The 18935-nt window shown below is 54.2% G+C and overlaps 2 protein-coding genes across 2 annotated transcripts in view; both read left to right on the top strand.

Moving 5' to 3' along the window:
- Positions 1–18935, top strand: part of CAPN5 (calpain 5) — a 55791-nt gene that overhangs the window by 22032 nt on the left and 14824 nt on the right. The window contains exon 3 of the mRNA XM_055423742.2: positions 1489–1620. Within this exon, the coding sequence (XP_055279717.2) occupies positions 1489–1620 (132 nt within the window). The remainder of the gene's footprint in view (positions 1–1488; positions 1621–18935) is intronic.
- On the top strand, positions 8281–12120 carry OMP (olfactory marker protein). The gene has a single exon (XM_055423743.2). The coding sequence runs from the start codon at positions 8311–8313 to the stop codon at positions 8800–8802; it is 492 nt and encodes a 163-aa protein (XP_055279718.2). The 5' UTR covers positions 8281–8310; the 3' UTR covers positions 8803–12120.

Consider the following 18935-nt stretch of genomic DNA (forward strand, 5'->3'; position numbering starts at 1 on the left):
CCTGGAGAATTTCATGGACAGAGGAGCATGGTGGGCTCCAGTCCATGGGGGTCACAAAGAGTCAGACACGACTGAGTGACTAACATTTTCACTTTCACTTTCCCCCTGCCTCTGTGACCTGTGGAGTCCTTACAAAGCCTTGCAAGCATGATAGACTGCTTTCTTTGCACAGGGCAAGAGACGGAGGCTCAGAGAGGTTGAGCCACTGGCCCAAAGTTGCACAGCAGGAATTTGAAGTCTGTCTTCCTGACTCTGCTGCCCTCTGCTGGCTGCTTGCAGTAGGACCTCAGTAGCTCTGTGGACACTGAACTGGTTTAGGAGCAGCCGCTGAAGTGGAAGCAGGCTTGTGCTGTGTGGCTGTAACATGCTGTTCAACCTGTCTGGGCCTCAGTTTCCTCACCTGTGAAATGAGCACAGTGCCCACCTCTCAGGACCATGCACGGTGAGGACAGACCACGGTGCCAGCAGGGAGGAGGGCATGCCTCAGTGTTTACCTCCCCTCCTCCCCTTGGAGAGAGCTGTAGAGCGGAGAAGCTGATGGGTGAGGAGGAGGGGTCTGGGGAGGCACTCTCAGAGCTCCGGGGGCATCTGCTTAGTTCTGCTTGGCATCTGCTTGCTGTGTGCCCTTGAAAGTCACTGCCTCTCTCTGAACCTCCATTCCTTATCCATAAGATGGAATAGCAATGCCACATTTACACGAGATATCTAGAAGAGTCAGAAAGTACATTGGTAGATGACCCAGGGGCCGGGGCGGGGCGGGGGAGGGGGATGGAGAGGGGGGATGGGGAGTTAAGTGTTTAAAGAGGTTAGAGTTTCAGTTGAGGAAGGTGAAAAATCCGGGAGATGGATAATAGTGAAAGTTGCCCAGCAGTGTGAATGTACTTAATGCCACTGAGACGTACAGTTAAATATTGTTAAAATGCTATGTTTTATATTATGTGACTTTTACCACAATTAAAAAAAAACATTAAAAAAGAAATCAAATGAAAACAAAACCAAGGCCACACTGCTTGGGTGGGGTGAAGGTCAGATGAGACAGTCCGAGGATGTGCCCACATGGACTCTGGCATGGTTGTCTGTCTCCCTGCTTCTCCCTGCCCTTTGCACTCATTATGTGTCCTTTTGGTGTGTTTCTGCCCTGTACCTTGCCCCATCTGGTGATTGCGGGCCTCTGAGAGCTGGCAGGGATGGGCCCACAGGGCTGGTGGTGCTGGCGGATGATGGACACTGAGTCCTTGCTGGTCAGGGAAGACCACAGGGGGCAGGAGGAAGGTGGTGGCCCTGGTTCAGCCCCCCGAAGTCCTTCCACAGCATTTGCTCATCATCCAGACTCTGGCAGAGGAACAGAGCCAGGGGAGGGGAGGGGGCTTTCAGAGCGGCCCTAGGGGAAGCTGGGTTTGGAGAGCCTTGACACAGGGCCCCAATTGTCCAGGGCAGGCAGTGGATCTCCCCCACAGACAGTGAGGTCTCCTCTCGGCTTCTCCGCAGGACATCTGCGAGGACCCCCGGCTCTTTGTGGACGGCATCAGCTCCCACGACCTGCACCAGGGCCAGGTGGGCAACTGCTGGTTTGTGGCGGCCTGTTCATCCCTCGCTTCCCGTGAGTCATTGTGGCAAAAGGTGAGGCCTGGGTAGGGTGGCGGTGCTGAGGAGACTTAAGCAGCCCGGTGACCTCACCACCAGATGGGGGAGGTGGGGCCTGAATGAGTTCGTGAGACCTGATGACAGCCTGGGAGGGGGTGGGGGTGGTGATGTGGGGCTCCCCAGTGTTGACTGAACCTCAGAATTGCCTTCCCCTCCCCTGCCACTCAGGGATGGGTGCTGGGAATCTATAGCCCCCAATTCTGACACATCCCCTTGTGACTCTTGGGGGGCCCACAGTACCCTGGAGCCACTTGGCACAATAGGCAGCTATGAAATGTGGGAACTGCCTGAATCATGTGCTGTTTGGAGCCAGCACTACCTGGGGCTCAGGAGACCCCTGTCAGGATCTGCTGTGTACCTTGGTCAGCCCTTGTCCTTCTCAGGGCCTCACTCTTCTCACTTGTTCAGCGGGAGTAATGCAGACAATCCCATGTCGTGATTCATGGTTCCAAGCAGCTGATGTTCTGGACCAGGATGATCGGATTTTCGGGTGCAAAGAACGGGCTCAAGGTCCCGACACTTCGCCCTCTTGTGGATGCATTTTGCGGTGCAGCTCTTGAATCCAACAGAGTTCCCTCCCTGGGAGGTGGGGAGGCTGGGAAGCTGGAGTTGTGATTGCTAAACAATCATTGACAGGGACTGCCTCCTGGGTTCCCACGCCAGCAAATACAAGTCATTGCCCTTTTCTCAATCCTGCTGCTGCTGCTGCTGCTAAGTCACTTCAGTCGTGTCCGACTCTGTGTGACCCCATAGACAGCAGCCCACCAGGCTTCCCCGTCCCTGGGATTCTCCAGGCAAGAACACTGGAGTGGGTTGCCATTTCCTTCTCCAATGTGTGAAAGTGAAAAGTGAAAGAGAAGTTGCTCAGTTGTGTCCGACTCTCAGCGACCCCATGGACTGCAGCCCACCAGGCTCCTCCGTCCATGGGATTTTCCAGGCAAGAGTACTGGAGTGGCTTGCCATTGCCTTCCCCATTTCTCAATCCTATCCTTCCTTTTTCTGTAGAGCAGGGCTTAAGAGCACCAGGCACCTGAGTCTTCTGGGCTCAGGTGGGAGTCCTAGCCTCTAAGAAATGTAAAGCCATGTCTTAGCTTTACAATTAGCCTCAGGTTACTCATCCAAAAAGTCGGGGTATCAGAGTAACTCCCTCTCGGGCAGCTATGAGGGTAGAACAAGGTACTGTCCTTAAAGGGCCTTGCACAGTGCGGTGCTGGGGGAGTGGTGCCTGCGAGAGCCAGTGCTGTGATAATTGAGATTCCCGTCATGGGTGCAAGCAGGGTGCAAGGAGCAGGTGAGTTTGTTCTTGTCCCAAATCGTCCCTCAGCCTTTAGAGGGCGCCATGCCCTCGCCCCAGGCTGGGACTGTCAGAGGTATCCTTTGTCACATCTCTGAACAGGGGTGTGACCTCTCAAAGCCACCCTGAGCGGGCATGCCTGGGACCTGGCCCCAGTGGTCCTGTGGGATACGGGAAGCTTTTTGCCCTAGGGCCCTTGGCAGAGGCCGCTGCTGAGAACCTGTTGACGTGGGCGGTCAAGGGGCATCTGAGCTGGGAGGGCCTCCGAGAGCCTCATGGCCCAGAGAGGGTGGGGGCCCAGTGCTGTTCTCCAGGGGGAGAGTTGCCCTCCCTCTCCCCGTCCAGGCTCCAGCCCCCTGCTCTGAACCCAGAGCAAGGTGTGCAGCCTTCAAGCCAGGTAGGGCTCAGTCTGGGGCTGGCGGTGGCGCTTGGGAACCTGTGGGGCTGGCCCCACACCTTCCCTTTGCCCTGTAATTGCCTGTTTATCTTTGATCTCCCCTCTTGAGGTGAGCTCCCCGGGGCAGAGCTGGTCTAACTTATATCTTCTCACTGAGCCCAGCAGGAGCCTGGCACAGAGAGGGCTCAAGAAAGTTTTGAGAACCCAGCCCTTCCCCAAACTGTTGGACCTCATGACTGGCATGCAGCCCCACGGCAGGCCTTGCTGTCTCAGGCTTCCTGGGGGCCTGCAGTGGGGCCAGAGCTTGGCCCTCTGTGTCCTTCCCGGGGAATGGGCTGTCTGGTTATTTGTAGAGAGAAGCCCCAGCTCACTATGGGCCCTGCCCTGGGCCTGGCCCCTGGTGAATCTTCCCACCTAGTAAGTGGAAAAAGGGGCCTTGGACCCGCAGACAAGAGGCTTGTCATTGATGCTATGTGACTGCGGGCAGGCCTGTGTTTATCTCTGGGCTGCAGGTTCTTCCTGCAGGGTGTTTCAGGGCACCCACCTAGCTGGTCTGAGGCTTCGGGGATGGAATCTCCAGGAGCTTGTGACCCCGGGAGGTTGGGGCAGGGCGGGCTGCACCGGACTAATTGCGCTCTGCCTTCTGGTGCTGCTGTGGTGACAGCCCCTGGGTCCTGCCAGGAGGCACGAGGCCCCAGGGAGCTCATTACTGTTTCTTGCCTCCCGTCCTGTCCCTGCTGACTGGGTCCTGTTTGTTGTTACCCCTCACTTGCTGGGCCTGTTGCCCTGCAGGGCCTCCCCTGCCCCACCCTGTTTTCTTCATGGAATGGGGTGGGGTGCACCCCTGCTCCCTCTCCTGCCTCACACTCTGGGGGTGCTGAGCCTCAGACACAGGCACATCATGCCCTTGACACACATGCCCCCTCCTCCAGGAAGCCACCCCTTTACCTCTAGTATTAGACAGAGCCTCGGGTCAACAGGCACAGGATTTGAACCAGCCAAACATTGGTTGGGTTTCTCGCTAGTTGTGTGACCTGGGGCAAGTCACATTCCTGCGCGTGACCTCTGTATAAACCTGATCTTTCCAGTCCCCAGGGTGGTGGCAGGGTTAAAGGAACTCATGGGGTGGGAGTGGGGGTAAGTCCATGGCATTTAATGGCAACCTGTGTGCATTAAATGCCCACCCTGTCCAGTGCCCCTCCTCTGGGCTCCCACCTGTTTCTCTGTTCTGCTGGACACTTCTTGACAGCAGCACCCCCCACCCCATGGGATCCTCAGTGGGGGCATTATTGCCTCACAACATGACTGTGTGTTCCCTGAGGGCAGGGCAAGTTTTGTGGACCAGAAATCAGGATGTGAGAGTGGGGTGGGGCATTTGCCATTAGCCTGGCCTGGCCCACGCCAGGTGAGTTCACCTCTCCAGGAGCCTGGCTTGGGCATGGGGGCAGGTTTGATCCCAGCGCTAAGCCGTAGGGTGCCCGGGCCCAGGAGGAGTCAGCTGCTCCCCTGGCTGGAGTAGAGCAGGAGGAGAAACTCAGTGGGGTGCCTGGGTGTCTGAGAGTGAGTGGTGGGAGCTGGGCATCCTGGGCCAGGACCTGGGGGAGGCACCTCGTGTCAGGGCTGAGCAGTCTTTTGCGCTGTGCTAAGTCACTTCAGTTGTGTCCGACTCTGCGACCCCATGGACTGTAGCCCGCCAGGCTCATCTGTCCATGGGACTCTCCAGGCACACATACTGGAGTGTGTTGCCATGCCCTCTTCCAGGGGATCTTCCCGACCCAGAGATGGAATCTGCGTCTCTTATAGCTCCTGCATTGGCAGGCAGGTTCTTTACCACTCATGCCACCTGGGAAGCCCGAGCAGTCTTTTGGTTCCATTTAAAAACGTTTCCCCTCCCACACCTGCCCTGTTATTAGGGCAGTCCCTGCCCTTTAGCATATGGCAGTTCATTCACCACGTGGAAATTGAGCACCAACTCTGCCTGTACCCTTGTGGGTACTAGGGACAGGTACCAATTTGCCAGCAAATTTGGAAAACTCAGCAGTGGCCACAGGACTGGAAGAAGTCAGCTTTCACTCCAATCCCAAAGAAGGGCAATGCCAAAGAATGTTTAAACTACCGCACAGTTGCATTCATTTCACATGCTAGCAAAGCAATGCTCAAAAGTCTCCAAGCCAGGCTTCAACAATATGTGGACTGAGAATTTCCAGATGTTCAAGCTGGATTTAGAAAAGAGAGAGGAACCAGAGATCAAATTGCTAACATCCATTGGATCATAGAAAAAGCAAGAGAATTCCAGAGAAACATCTATTTATGCTTCATTGACTACGCTAAAGCTTTTGACTGTGTGGATCACAACAAACTATGGAAAATTCTTCAAGAGATGGGAATACCAGACCACCTTATCTGACTCCTGAGAAATCTGTATGCAGGTCAAGAAGCAGCAGTTAGAACCAGACATGGAACAATGGACTGGTTCAAATTGGGAAAGGAGTATGTCAAAGCTGTATATTGTCACCCTGTTTATTTAACTTCTATGCAGAGTACATCATGAGAAATGCCAGGCTGGATGAAGCACAAGCTGGAATCAAGATTGCTGAGAGAAATATCAACAATCTCAGATATGCAGATGACACCACCCTTATGGCAGAAAGCAAAGAACTAAAGAACTTCTTGATGAAAGTAAAAGAGGAGTGAAAAAGCTGGTTTAAAAACTCAACATTCAAAAAATGAAGATCATGGCATCCAGTCTCATAACTTCATGGCAAACAGATGGAGAAACAATGGAAACAGTGAGAGACTTTATTTTTTTGGGCTCCAAACTCACTGCGGATGGTGATTGCAGCCATGGAATTAAAAGATACTTGCTCCTTGGAAAAAAAGCTATGACCAACCTAGACAGCATATTAAAAAGCAGAGACATTACTTTGCCAACAAAGGTCCGTCTAGTCAAAGCTATGGTTTTTCCAGTAGTCGTGAGAGTTGGACCATAAAAACGACTCAGTGCTGAAGAATTGATACTTTTGAACTGTAGTGTTGGAGAAGACTCTTGAGAGTCCCTCGGACTGAAAGAGATCAACCCAGTCAATCCTAAAGGAAATCAATCCTGAATATTCATTGGAGGGACTGATGCTGAGGCTGAAGCTCCAATACTTTGGCCACCAGATGCAAAGAGCTGACTCACTGGAAAAGACCTGATGCTGGGAAAGATTGAAGGAAGGAGGAGAAGAGGATGACAGAGGACGAGATGGTTGGATGGCATCACTGACTCAATGGACATGAGTTTGAGCAAGTTCTGGGAGATGGTGAGGGACAAGCAGGCCTGGCGTGCTGCAGTCCATGGGGTCGCAAAGAGTTGGACATGACTGAGTGACTGAACAACACAATGCTTGTGGTCCACTAGGGGCCTCCCTGGTGGCTCAGTGGTGAAGAATTTGCCTGTGATTCAGGAGACCTAGGCTCGATCCCTGGATCGGGAAGATCCCCTGGAAGAGGGCATGGCAACCCAGTCCAGTATTCTTGCTTGAAGAATCCCATGGACAGAGGAGTCTGGTGGACTATAGTCTCTGGGGTCGCAATGAGTCAGACACAACTAAAGCGACTGAACACACACGTGGTCCACTAGACCGTTGATTGTTTTCAGTTGTTACACTTTGGCCTGTGCTTCTGACCTCTCTCTGCGTGTGAGATGTCATGGCAGCTTCCCTTTTCCCTCACCCCACCCCCAACTACACTCTCATACTCCATTTCTTCCCTTTGCCCACATATAATAGTGGAGCTCCTCATTCTCCCTCAAATACTGAGTATATAAAGATTTCTCAGATTCTTCCATGGCCTTAAGTGTCCTGGGAGAAACAGGCTCGATACAGGTATAATAAGTGGTGGGATTTTTAGTAGAGGAGATTCCTGGGCATACGGCTGCCATGTGGTACAGGGCTGAGGCAGGGCCATCAGGCAGGAATCATCTAGGTTAGTGATTCTCCCATCCAAGTACTAACCAGGCCTGACTCTGCTTAGCTTCCGAGATCAGATGAGATTGGGTGCATTCAGGGTGGTATGGCTGTAGAGTGGGTCAGTGATTCTCAGAACACAGTTCCTGGACTAGCAGCATCAGCATCACCTGGGATGAAATGCAGATTCTCAGGCCTCATCAGAGACAGATTAAACCTGAAACTGGGGTGGGGACCAGCAAAATGTGTTTGAAGTTCTGGAGGTGACTGATGCTCCCTAAAGTTTGAGAACGTAGGTCTGGGTGAGAGCTGGTGGCTGGCCTGGGGAGGAGACAGGCCTTGGCAACTGGGTGTGGAGGGGTAACGGTGAGGCTGTGTCAGAAGGGCTTCGAGGTTTGGCTTAGTGAAGTGAAAGTGTGAAAGTATTAGTCGCTCAATCGTGTTTGCTCTTTGTGATCCCACGGACTGTAGCCCATCAGGCTCCTCTGTCCATGGAATTCTCCAGGCAAGGATACTGGAATGGGTTGCCAAATCTCAAATTGGTGGGCCCCTCCGGTACTTGTTCCCCACCCCCCCCCCCAACTCCTGCCAGGGGTTCTTCAGCCTCTCCGCACCTGAGCACTTGCCCCCCACCTCTGGTCCTCTTACTGCCTATAAGCAGTGCTCCCTCTTCACAACAAGTCAGCTCCCGGCCCATCCGTGGTAGCCAGGGCGGTTGCCACAGCAATTGACATCAGCAGTTCGTCCCCGAGGAGCCTGCCGCTGTCCCGCCTGCCTGCCTGCAGCGCCTCCGTTACCACTTCTGCGACGAGCAGAGGAGATGGCATTGGGGATCCCGCCCTCCTAGGCACCCCGTTTTGAAGACTGGGTGGGGCGGGGAAGAGCCAGTGGCAAAGGGGGCGGGGCAAGGGGCGGGTCAGTCGGGGAGGCGGGGCCCCTCCTTGGTGGCCTCTTGCCTCCCGGTGAGCCTCGAGTCCACTTGGCTCCTAGACGGTGGAGGCGGCGGCAGCAGCAGCAGCAAGTGGGCCATGGCGGAGGACGAGCCGAAGCCTTCGCAGCTCAGCATGCCCTTAGTCCTGGACCGGGACCTGACCAAGCAGATGCGGCTGCGCGTGGAGAGCCTGAAGCATCGCGGGCAGAAGCGCCAGGATGGCGAGAAGCTGCTGCGGCCGGCCGAGGCTGTGTACCGCATTGACTTCATCCAGCAGCACAGGCTGCAGTTTGAGCGCTGGGACGTCGTGCTGGACCAGCCGGGCAAGGTCACCATCACGGGCACCTCCCAGAACTGGACGCCCGACCTCACCAACCTCATGACGCGGCAGCTGCTCGACCCCGCGGCCATCTTCTGGCGCAAGGAGGACTCGGAGGCCATGGACTGGAACGAGGCGGATGCCCTGGAGTTCGGGGAGCGCCTGTCCGACCTGGCCAAGATCCGCAAGGTCATGTACTTCCTCGTCACCTTCAGCGAGGGCCTCGAGCCCGCCAATCTCAAGGCTTCCGTGGTCTTTAACCAGCTCTGATGGCAGCTGCTGGTTGCCCCCTCCTCCGCTTGCCCACTTGCCTGCCCCCTGTCTGCCACCCCCCACCCCAGGTGTGTGTTTGGGGACATTATCTTCCAGCTGCTGGCCTGTCCTTGGCTTGGCCGGACCGAAGCCTGTGTCCTTCCTCCTCTCCTTTCTCTGGTGCTGATGCTCCCCGCTCATGGGAGAAGGATGCAAACTCTTCATAGTCTAGAAGCTGAGCTGGCTGCCGCCGCTTCTGCCGTAGACTGTGGTGGCCTGATCGGGGCCAGTGTGGGAAGATGAGAGGCCATGGGAGATTGCCTTCTGTCTGCTCCATCGCTGGGAGAGACTGAGAGAGACCAAGATACAGACAGCAACAGGCAGAGAGAGACATATCTAAAGAACCAGCCACCCGGCTTCCTCCAGAGACAGGGAGGCAGAGACGACAGAGCAGCCTCCTTGGAGAGTGGCAAACAGGCATTTGCTGCCCTCCTGGCCACAAAGCCTTCCCCTGGAGTCCGTGTCTGGAGGTGAACACCCAGCCCGAGAACCCAGGAAGGTGCTTCTCTGGGTACCTTGTGTGGTTCCATGACAGCTTACCCTTAACACGTCTGGCCAGGGTGCTGTGGGGGCTGATTTGGGCATGGGGAGTGACTGGCATGCTGGGGGCTGTGCAGACCAACTCTAATTCTTCTGAGAATGACTTCAGGAGGGGAGAAGTGAAGGGGGAAGTCTGTCTATCCATACATATACATGTATATCAAGAGGGATCATGCTATGTTCATTTGGATGTATTCTGTACCTGCCCTGTGAACACATCTGACTTTAGATGACCCATCATATAATCACCCAGCTGGTTGCCTGGTGGCCTTTAGCAGGAGCTTGATCAGGGTAACACTGGGGACAGGGTGCTTCTGAGCTGGGAGACTTGGAGGTTCATGCAGTGAAGTGGGGAGCAGTATAGTAAGCAGATCTCCCTCTGCCTGGGGGAGGGGGGAAGCTGGATAGAGGGGGTCCAGAGTCCTAGAGCTGGAGGCAGTAGCGTCTCTGGGGCTTGTTGGGACGTCAGGCTCTTCCTGGGTGACTGTTGAGAGATGGTGAGCATGTCGTCCCAGTGCAGCATCTTTGGTGGAGTCAAAGGGTGGGGTGGACATGGCCTGGGAGAGCAGTTGTGACAGCTGATGGTCAGAAATGGGCTGGGGGTGGCAGTGTGGTGTGACGGTAAAACACTGGCCTCAGAGGTTGCTGGGGGCAACCCACTCACCAGAGAGGGAAACTGAGGCACAGTTGCCAGCAGATTCAGTTCCAGCCCCCACGCCTCACTCCCCTTCACACTACACAGGCCCAGAGTTCTGGCATTAGCTGAGGGCGCCTCAGGAAGTGTCTCCAGGCCAGACCCCCCCACCGCCTTTTTTTTTGGTCAGGGATGTGCCTGTGACAGTTTGCTTGAGAAGCAGAGCTGTCGAGGGGTTGGAGGGCCCTGGGAACAGAGTCAGCGAGACATGGAGGGTGAGAGCCAACCCCAGTGATTGGCGCTGCTGGGAGGGCAGGCCCCCCCTTCAGAGGCAGGCAAATAGAAGCAGCTGGAGTAGGATTTTTCATTGGGAGGTTTGACTGTGATGTGAGCAATGGTCCGTCCTAACTCAAAGCTCAGGTGTCTATTCCGGGACATGCTAGGATTCCTGCTTGCTCTCTGTTGACTCTGAGAGAGCCTGGAGGCCAGACCCCGGCAGATGGCCCAGCCCTTCTGTCTTTGCTTGACCTCTCCCTGCAGCTCTAGGGACCCTCTTGGTGCAGCCTGCTTGTACCCCCACCCCTTACTACGTCTGCCCCGTTCAGGTGTGAGTGCCTCTGCTGTGGCCACTGTGTGTCCCCAATAAAGCCTGTGTGCCCCGCCTCGTGGTGTGCATTCTTTTCCAGGAGCCACCCCCTCCCTGGACCCTCTCCACACTCCTGCCCTCTCCTCCTGCCGCTGCTTTCAGGGACAAGTCCCCGAGCAGGCAGGTGACTGGCCCAAGATCACATGTCAGGATAGAGTTTGAAACCAGGTGCCCTGACACCCAGCCAGGAACCAACACCCCTGACAGTTTTTTCTCTAGTGGTTCCCAGACCAGCCTCCATGTGAAGCCTCAGGGAGGCAGGGGGCGCCGAGAGGAGATGGGGGAACTCACCAAGTCAGGCTCCATCTTGAGTCTCCCTCCCTTGAAGGGTGGCTGGGCAGGGGGCAGACGGGACAGGAGAGTGGCTCAGGGGTAGGTAGGGTCAGGCCCGTGCCCAGGTTTCATCTGGCCTCGGTCACTAATTTGCTGCCTGTCCTCAGGCCTTACCTCTCCCCCAGCCTCAGACTTTCTAAAGGGAACAGCCTGCTTCTGTAAAGCCCTTGTATTCCTGCCCCGCTGACCAGATAAGGCCCATGTCACCCTGTCGCCTTAGTGCCCCAACGGAGCCCGACCCTCCCTCAGTGTTTGGACAATAACAACAGAAGCCCAAGGAGGAAGCTGCCTGCCCAAAGCCACAGCGGATGTGGAGGGGCGGGGAGGGTGTATATGTGAACCAAGCTCTGGATCTGTGGACCTTTGACCCCATGACACTGGCCCCCTGGAATGGGCAGGGGTGATGACCCCATCTCACTGGAGGGCTCAGGCCCCGGGTGAGGCTGGTTTCTCCCCAGAGACAAGGTCAGGCCTCGCTTCAGAGGCCACTCTTCGGGTTTTGCTTCGGAACAACCCCCAGTCAGGTCTCGCAGCCCCGTCTTCCTCCACCCCAGAGCCCTGCCCAGAGCAGCTGCTGCCCTGATTCTCTTCCCCAAGCCCAACGTCCAGCCACAGCCTCCATCCACTCCTGAAGATGCTCCTAGGAGGTATGTTTGTGTTGTGGGGAACCAAGAGAGGAAACCAACCCCCCCACTCACCAAGGGCAGCATTAAAGGCCTGGTTTTGCTCCCGAGACTGGGCTGGGAGGAGGGCAGGGAATGTGAAGTGAGGACGCACTTTCCATGGAACCCGTGAGAAACCCCCAGCATCAGACCTGCACTTTCCTGAGCTTGTGCCTCCCACTGAGCCAGGCTAAGGTAGTGTGAGGGGCTCTGCCTGGCCCTGCCACCAGCCACTACCTCTGCGACCCCAGGAGACCTTTTTGAGTCTCTTTTCTCATCTGCCGTTCTGTGGGAGCTTATAATGGTACCTTCCATGTAGGGTCGTTGTGATGAAGAAATGAGTTAGCGAAGTGCTGAGCTTCCTGGGTGGCACACGGGCTTCCTCTCTGGGTCTGCTCGTTGTGAATACTTTCGCAGTCACTGTAGACACGGGGTCTCACTTTTCACAGTGATTCTGAGAGGGAGAGGAACATATTTACTGAGGAAGAGCGCTCGCTGCAGAGAGGTGACGTGCATTGCCTGAGGCAGCACAGCAGCCAGTGCTTCTGGCGGCAGCGCAGTGAGGTGGCTGGCGGCTGGGCAGGGTCCAGGCCTGCTCTGGTTGGAGAGAGTGGTCTTGGTGGAGTCGAGTCTCTTCACGTCACCAGGCTCAGAAGGGCTCAGTGGAGGGGACCTCAAGCCCTCAGTCTAGCCTGGGAGCCCTGCGGGAGGGGGCTGCCCCCGGCTCTCTCTGAGTATCTGGCTGGGCCCACTCTTGTGAACAGGGATCCCCAGCGCCCCCTGCTGGTGTGTCAGCGCCCTGCTGTCTGGGTGCCGAGCCACGGGGCTCTCCTCCCAAAGGGGTAGGGGTGGGGGTTACCCATCTTCCTGGCCTCTTGTCATGGCATCTGAAACTCAGGAGTTTGAGACTCTTGAAATAAGAAGCTGAGAAACTTCAGATGCTCAGAAGAACCAGGGACTCTTTCGTTTTGAAGAGTCGAAGAGGCCTGTGGCTCACCTCACCCAAGTTGGGTAGTGAATGCAGGAACCCCACTGGAGTCCTGTGACCTGCAGCCCCACCGTGGCTGGGGTCGCAGGCAGAAATCTGTTCCCTCTCTGTCAGGCGAGCAGACACACGCACGCACGCACACACACTTGCACAGAAGCACACTGAGGCACATACTGACTTTCACGTACACATGCATGCTTCTGGGTACACGTGGGCATTCACTCACTGGCCCAGAGTCCAGCAGGATTGGAACCCAGCCACTTGGGTCTGGGTGGGAGTCCCTCAGGAAAAGCCCCAGTAAGGAAAGGGGGAGGAGTCCAGGTGCCAGGGTACCAAGGGGCACTGGGAGACACCCGTCAGTGAGGCTTTGAAGTTTCTAGGTGATTCAGCAGTGGGTGGCTGAATGGGTGTTCTTGCTGAGACGCTTCAGTAGTTTCTGACTCTTTGTGATCCTATGAATTGTAGCCCTGCTTGGCTCCTCCATCCATGGGATTCTCCAGACAAAAATCCTGGAGTGGGTTGCCGTGCCCTCCTCCAGGGGATCTTTCCGACCCAGGGGTTGAACCCATGTCTCTTATGTTTCTTGGATTGGCAGGAAGATTATTTACCACTAGGGCCACCTATGTGTGAGGTTGCTTGCAATCCCACTGAGTTCTTGCTTCACTGCCTCGTCAGCCCAAGGAGGTAGCTCATCCCTTTCAGGCTTTGTTTTTCCCATCTGCCCAGTGGGCTGTTGTCAAGGTTTTCTTTTCTCCTCTTGGGAGGGAGGTTGACCAGGTTACCCCAAGGTTGCACACATCATGTACCCCACATACCAGCGGGGATGACCCCTCATGAGAGCACAGCCCTCCACAGTTGATGCATCTTAGTGCTCACAAACAGTCTTGGAAGGAGGGTAGGTAGATGTGGACTCCTTGGGAGATACAGGGTTAGACAGAACTGAAAGAGTGTTCCAGGGAAGAGAAAGTCAGGGGCTTGAAAAGGCAAAAGCCATAAGATTGTTAAAGTAAGTATTTATTCTCAAGGGCTAGACTGTCATGAGTTGTTTTAGGGTAAAGGATCCAATAAATATCTTGAGTTTCTGGAACACTGGGCAGATGTTCTGGATGGCTGCGTTAAAACAAGAAATGGTCAAAGTTCAGATTCCATGTGGGCAGAGGCAAGCATAAGTCACATTTACTAAGTGGCCTCCCAGCCCCATTTTAGAGTGCGTTCTTATGAAAACCAACTCCATTTTCATTTTGCTTTCATACCACCTGTGTGTACAAACTCCCCAGCTGGCCAGGGCCTTGCTGCGGCCAGCACTTGCGGATTTTCCTCCTGGGAAGACAGCCAGCTGTGGAGTTGGGCCTGGCCTCGTGGGAAGGAGCTTGGAGGAGGGGCTGCCCGAGGGTGCCCAAGGGGAAGATGGGGTCAGGAGGCCCCTGCCAGTTGCTGCTCAGCTGGCCCCTGAGGGACGGCGTCTGGGGTGTGGCCATAGAGGGAGCCACCTGTTCCAAGCTGAGGTGTCCTGAATCTATACCCTGGAATCTACATCCCAGGGTGTAGATTCCTGTGGGGCCTGAGGGAGGTAGTGTTCAGGGTGAAGCTGAGAGCTGCCTGCAGGGCTTTGAATGCTGGGCCAGGGAGTTGGTGTCCATGGCGATGGAGCTTTTTCAGCTGTAGACACTCTAGAGCAGGGAGACAGCCTAGTGAGCCCTTGTGTCCATCACTCCATCTCAGCAATTGCTAACTTATGGGTGATCTTTGTTTCCTCTGCAGCCGTCGCTGCCCTAGTATGTTAATAGCTCAGCTGTGTCTGACTCTTTGTGACCCCACGGATATAGTCCATCAGGCTCCTCTGTCCATGGAATTCTCCAGGCAAGAATACTGGAGTGGGTTGCCATTCCCTGCTCCATGAAATCTTCCTGACCCAGAGATTGAACCCTGGTCTCCTGCACTGCAGGCAGATTCTTTACTGTCTGAGCCACCACAACCCTCTCTCCTAAGGCAGCATATCATTTCCTCTGTAAATATTTCTGGATGCATCTCTGAAAGATAAGGACTTGTTTGTAACAAAGCAAAATCCCATAATCGTAATACTGTAACACAGCTGAAATAATTTTATAGTAATTCCTTACCACCATCTGATTTCCAATTTGTGTTGTAAACGGTTGCATGGATGTTTTACAGTTTGAATCAAATCCAAACAAAGGTCCATTACTTCAGTCTGGTGGTTCTCCTTCATCTTTTCATGTTTTTTCCCTTGCAATTTATTTGCTGAAGAAATCTCACTTATTCTGTGGTTTCCAACCATCTAGATTTTGCAGGCTGTTTTCAGGGTGTTGACTAATGTTTGTGCTCTGCATTTCCTGTGAGGTGGGACTTCCCTCTGGGGGCAAGATAAGGTTCAGGCACCATGTTTTTGGCACAGCTGCTTCATGAGTGAAGTTCTCTCAGGAGGTACATCATGTCTGGTTGTCTCTTTCTTTTGTGATATGGAAACCATCCACATTCCTAAGTGGAGGTGAGAAGCCATGATTGCCTGAATCCATCATTTGTCAGTGGTTGCAAGAGAGTAGGAGGGTGATATTCTTAATTTCTTCCACTTTTCTTAGCTGGGATTCATCACCAGATAAAGGCCTCCCTTCATCTGCTGTTGGTTACTTTATAACACTGTTTGTATAGAAAAGTCCGGATTTTTTCCCCCCTTCACTTTCCAGTTTCAAAAAAAATCAGTTGATTCCTTGCCACCCTCCACTAGTGACTAATTATTTGTTGTGTTAGTGTCATCATGATCTCATGAGTTTGAACATATTGGATGTGTTTTCACTCATCACAGTCATTGTCCTTAGGGCTGCTCAGCTGGGCCCGTCTGTGGCTAGTAGGAGCTTCTTCAGATTGGTTCTGAATATTTTGATTACCTCCTTGATTTTTTGCATGACTGGATGTGACCTAGAGCAATGGTCCCCAATCTTTTTGGCACCAGGGATCTGTTTCGTGGAAGACAATTGTTCCATGGATGGGGTGGAGGGGAGATGGTTACAGGGTGATTCAGGTTCATTACAGCAGGGTTCTCGCTCCTGTGAGAATCTAATGCCACCCCTGATCTGACAGGAGGCGGAGCTCAGGTGGTAATGCAAGTGGTGGATGCTCACGTGCTTAATCACTGAGTCGTGTCTGACTTTGCGACCCCATGGACTGCAGCCCACCAGCCTGCTCTGTCCATGGAAATTTTCTTCCAAGCAAGAATACTGGAGTAGGTTGCCATTTCATCCTCCATCCACCCACTCCGGGATCAAACCCGCATCTCCTGCATTGCAGGTGGATTCTTTACTGCTGAGCCATCAGGGAGGCCTTCATGAGTGGCTTGTCAATATAGATGGACACTTCTCTCGCTGGCCTGCCACTCCTGATGTGTGGCCTGGTTTGTAATAGGCCATGGCACTGGTCCATGGTCAGGGAGTTAGGGACCCCTGGTCTAGAGGGTGTTTGGTTTGTATGCCGTGGCAGCTCACCTTCCTCTCACTTGGTACCCTGGCTGGCAGAGGGAGGGGCTGAGGGGTGAGAAGGCTGGCCTGGGGGTCAAGGGCTGTGATGTGGGAAGGAAATTGAAGCCCACAGGGATCCCTGACTCTATATCACAGGCCCTGGAGCCTCATTAGCTGCCTCTTGAGTCACAGAGAGTTCAGAGTCAAGCCCTGGGTTTGCCTAATGATCCTCTTGTGGCCCCAGTGATGACTCTCAGCTCCTGTGAAGGCTCCTGTTCCTACCTCCCCCTACCCCATCCTATGCAGTCCAGAGCTTTCAGAGTGGGGAGGAGTGGAGGAGTTTGCAGTGGCCAGGTCAGTGTTCCCAGCTTATGGCTCCCCATTGCTCTGGGCCCCTGCATGGACTCCATTGATGATACACTTTTCTGTCCTGAAATCAAGTGTGGGAAGTGTGCCAAGGATTGGGACAGAGGCCAGTCTGGGAGTTTTCATTGAGAAGGGACGCAGAGGTGACTGCAAAGGGACCAGCTCGTCTTGAGTCCCTGCTGGGTTCTAGACACTGTGTCAGACTCTGAAGCCCTGAGTGTGAATCCTGCCTATGCCCGTGGGTGGTCTCTGCCTGCGACTTCCTGCCCCACCCCCTCAGAAGACAGCCCAAGTGTTCTGGGCACTGTGGCCCTTAGCAGGGCTCCATTGGTGGCTGGGGCACCTCTCACTGTGCTTAGCATTTTCATTTTCTTGGTCTCGAGTGTCCCACTAGGGAGTGTTTCTCTTTGCCAACATCCCTGTTGATGGTGAGAGGCGTGTAAACAAAAGCATCCTTATTGAGGGTGGGGGTTGGGAATAGATTTGGCCTCCATCTCTGTGTTCAGGCTGGTCTGTGTCTTGGGGTTTACAGCCTCCTGATACATCTCGGGCTTCTCAGTCCGGACGCCTGTGTGCCCGCCCCGATACCTGGGAGTGATTTTTTTCTAGAAGGAACTTCATATTGTCTTGATGGGGTTTGGCTCTTCTGGGTCCTGTGTCCAGAAGGGCCAGCAGATCCCCTTGACTTGTCAGGGTGAGGTTTTTCCCTGCCTTCCACGTCCTGCTGCCCCAGGTTGCCTCTGTTTGTCTGCGTCTGGCTCAGGAGGGGTCAGCTCTCAGGACAGCGGCTCAGAAGCTGCTGCTGGCCCTCCAGGGTCGGGCCCACCTCTGCTTTTTCTCCGTGCCCACCACGTACTCCATGTCAGCCTCAGCACTTGCCTGCATGCCTGCCTTTCCTTCTAGACTGGGAGCCTGCCAAGGGCAGGACCATGTCTGAATCACCTGGGTGCTTAGTGCCAGCATGCCTGTGGGTGCAGAGGGTGCACACTGATACAGAACTCAGTATTTGGAAACAGACAGACCTGGGTTGAATCCTGGCTTCAAACCCAGGTCTGCCTGCCTCCAAAGAATGTGTATATTTTCTAGTTATGTGACCCCAGACAAGTTGCTTGTCCTCTCTGAGCCTTGATTTTCTCATCTGTAAAGTAAGGATGGTTATAATAGTAATCTGATCATGGGGTGGTTGTGTGAATTAAACTGAGATACTCCATGGTGGTCAGAGACTTGGTAAACTCCATGGATTAGTTATGGAGTTCTAAGATGCTACATAAATAATCAATTTGAGAGTCCCAATGAATGCCTTTGGACTTATACATTCAGTTACCACGTTTATTGGGCTTCCCTTGTGGCTCAGCTGGTAAAGAATCCACCTACAATGTGGGAGACCTGGGTTGGGAAGATCCCCTGGAGAAGGGAAAGTCTACCCACTCCAGTATTCTGGCCTGGAGAATTCCATGGACTGTATCGTCCATGGGGTCGCAAAGAGTCAGACACAACTGAGCGACTTTCACTTCACCACATTTTTTAAGGACCCTGTCTGGGCCAGGTGCTGGGTGGATAGCAGTGACCAAGACTGATGTTTCTCTGCCTGACTGACTAAGATAAGTGACATTCCAGTGACAGTATCAGCACTGAACACAACATCACACACTTGTGTAATTATAACTGGGGAAAGTGTCTCAGAGGAGAAGTGCCAGGGGCCGTGAGATGGATAGGCAGGTGTGCTGGCCTAGTCTGAAGAGTCAAGGAGGGCTTCCTGGAGGAGGAGGGTAGGCCCTAAAGGACCAATGAGAGTCAGCTGGAGAAAGAGCAGGTGCAGAGTTTCTAACCAAAGCCTGGAGCAGGGCACAGTGGGTGGGGACTGGGGTGGATGAGGGTGGAGAAATGAGCCTGGGGAGGTGGGGGTGGGGACAGAGCACATTAAGGGTTTGGACCTTATTTTCCAGAGAAGTGACCTGATCGGACAGCTTTCTCTGCTGCTGTGCGGTACAGGGGTGGGTGTGGCTACTGGTGCTGTTACCATGTCCTGGGGTGAGGATATGGAGGACTGGGCCAGGGCGGGGCCAAGGGATGGAGAGGAGGAGATGGATTTTCAAAGAATGTGGGTGCTCAGATTGGATGGAGAAAGGGAAAGAGGGGAGGCTAGTGGGACTGCCGGCTTCTGGCTCGCGCAGGACGCAAGGAGGGAGTTTCTGGTGGTACCACTGACCAGGCAGGACTGATGAATGTGCTGTATTTCTGAGGGGAGGATGCAGATGGGAGGGAGGGGAAACTCATAGAATCTTAGTATGACAGGGCCTCAGGGAGCCTCCAGCCCCTGCAAGGGTAGGGATACAGAGGCCTGGAGATAGGAAGGACTTGCATTGGTTCATGGCAGCCATGGGGAGTGAACCCAGTATTCCTTTCCATTTGATTCCTGCTTCCTCAGGAAGCTGGCTGTGACCCTCATCGT

This window comes from Moschus berezovskii, chromosome 14 (assembly GCF_049115385.1).
Source record: "Moschus berezovskii isolate FMDL1 chromosome 14, NW_MosBer_1.0, whole genome shotgun sequence".
Taxonomy (NCBI): Eukaryota; Metazoa; Chordata; class Mammalia; order Artiodactyla; family Moschidae; genus Moschus; species Moschus berezovskii.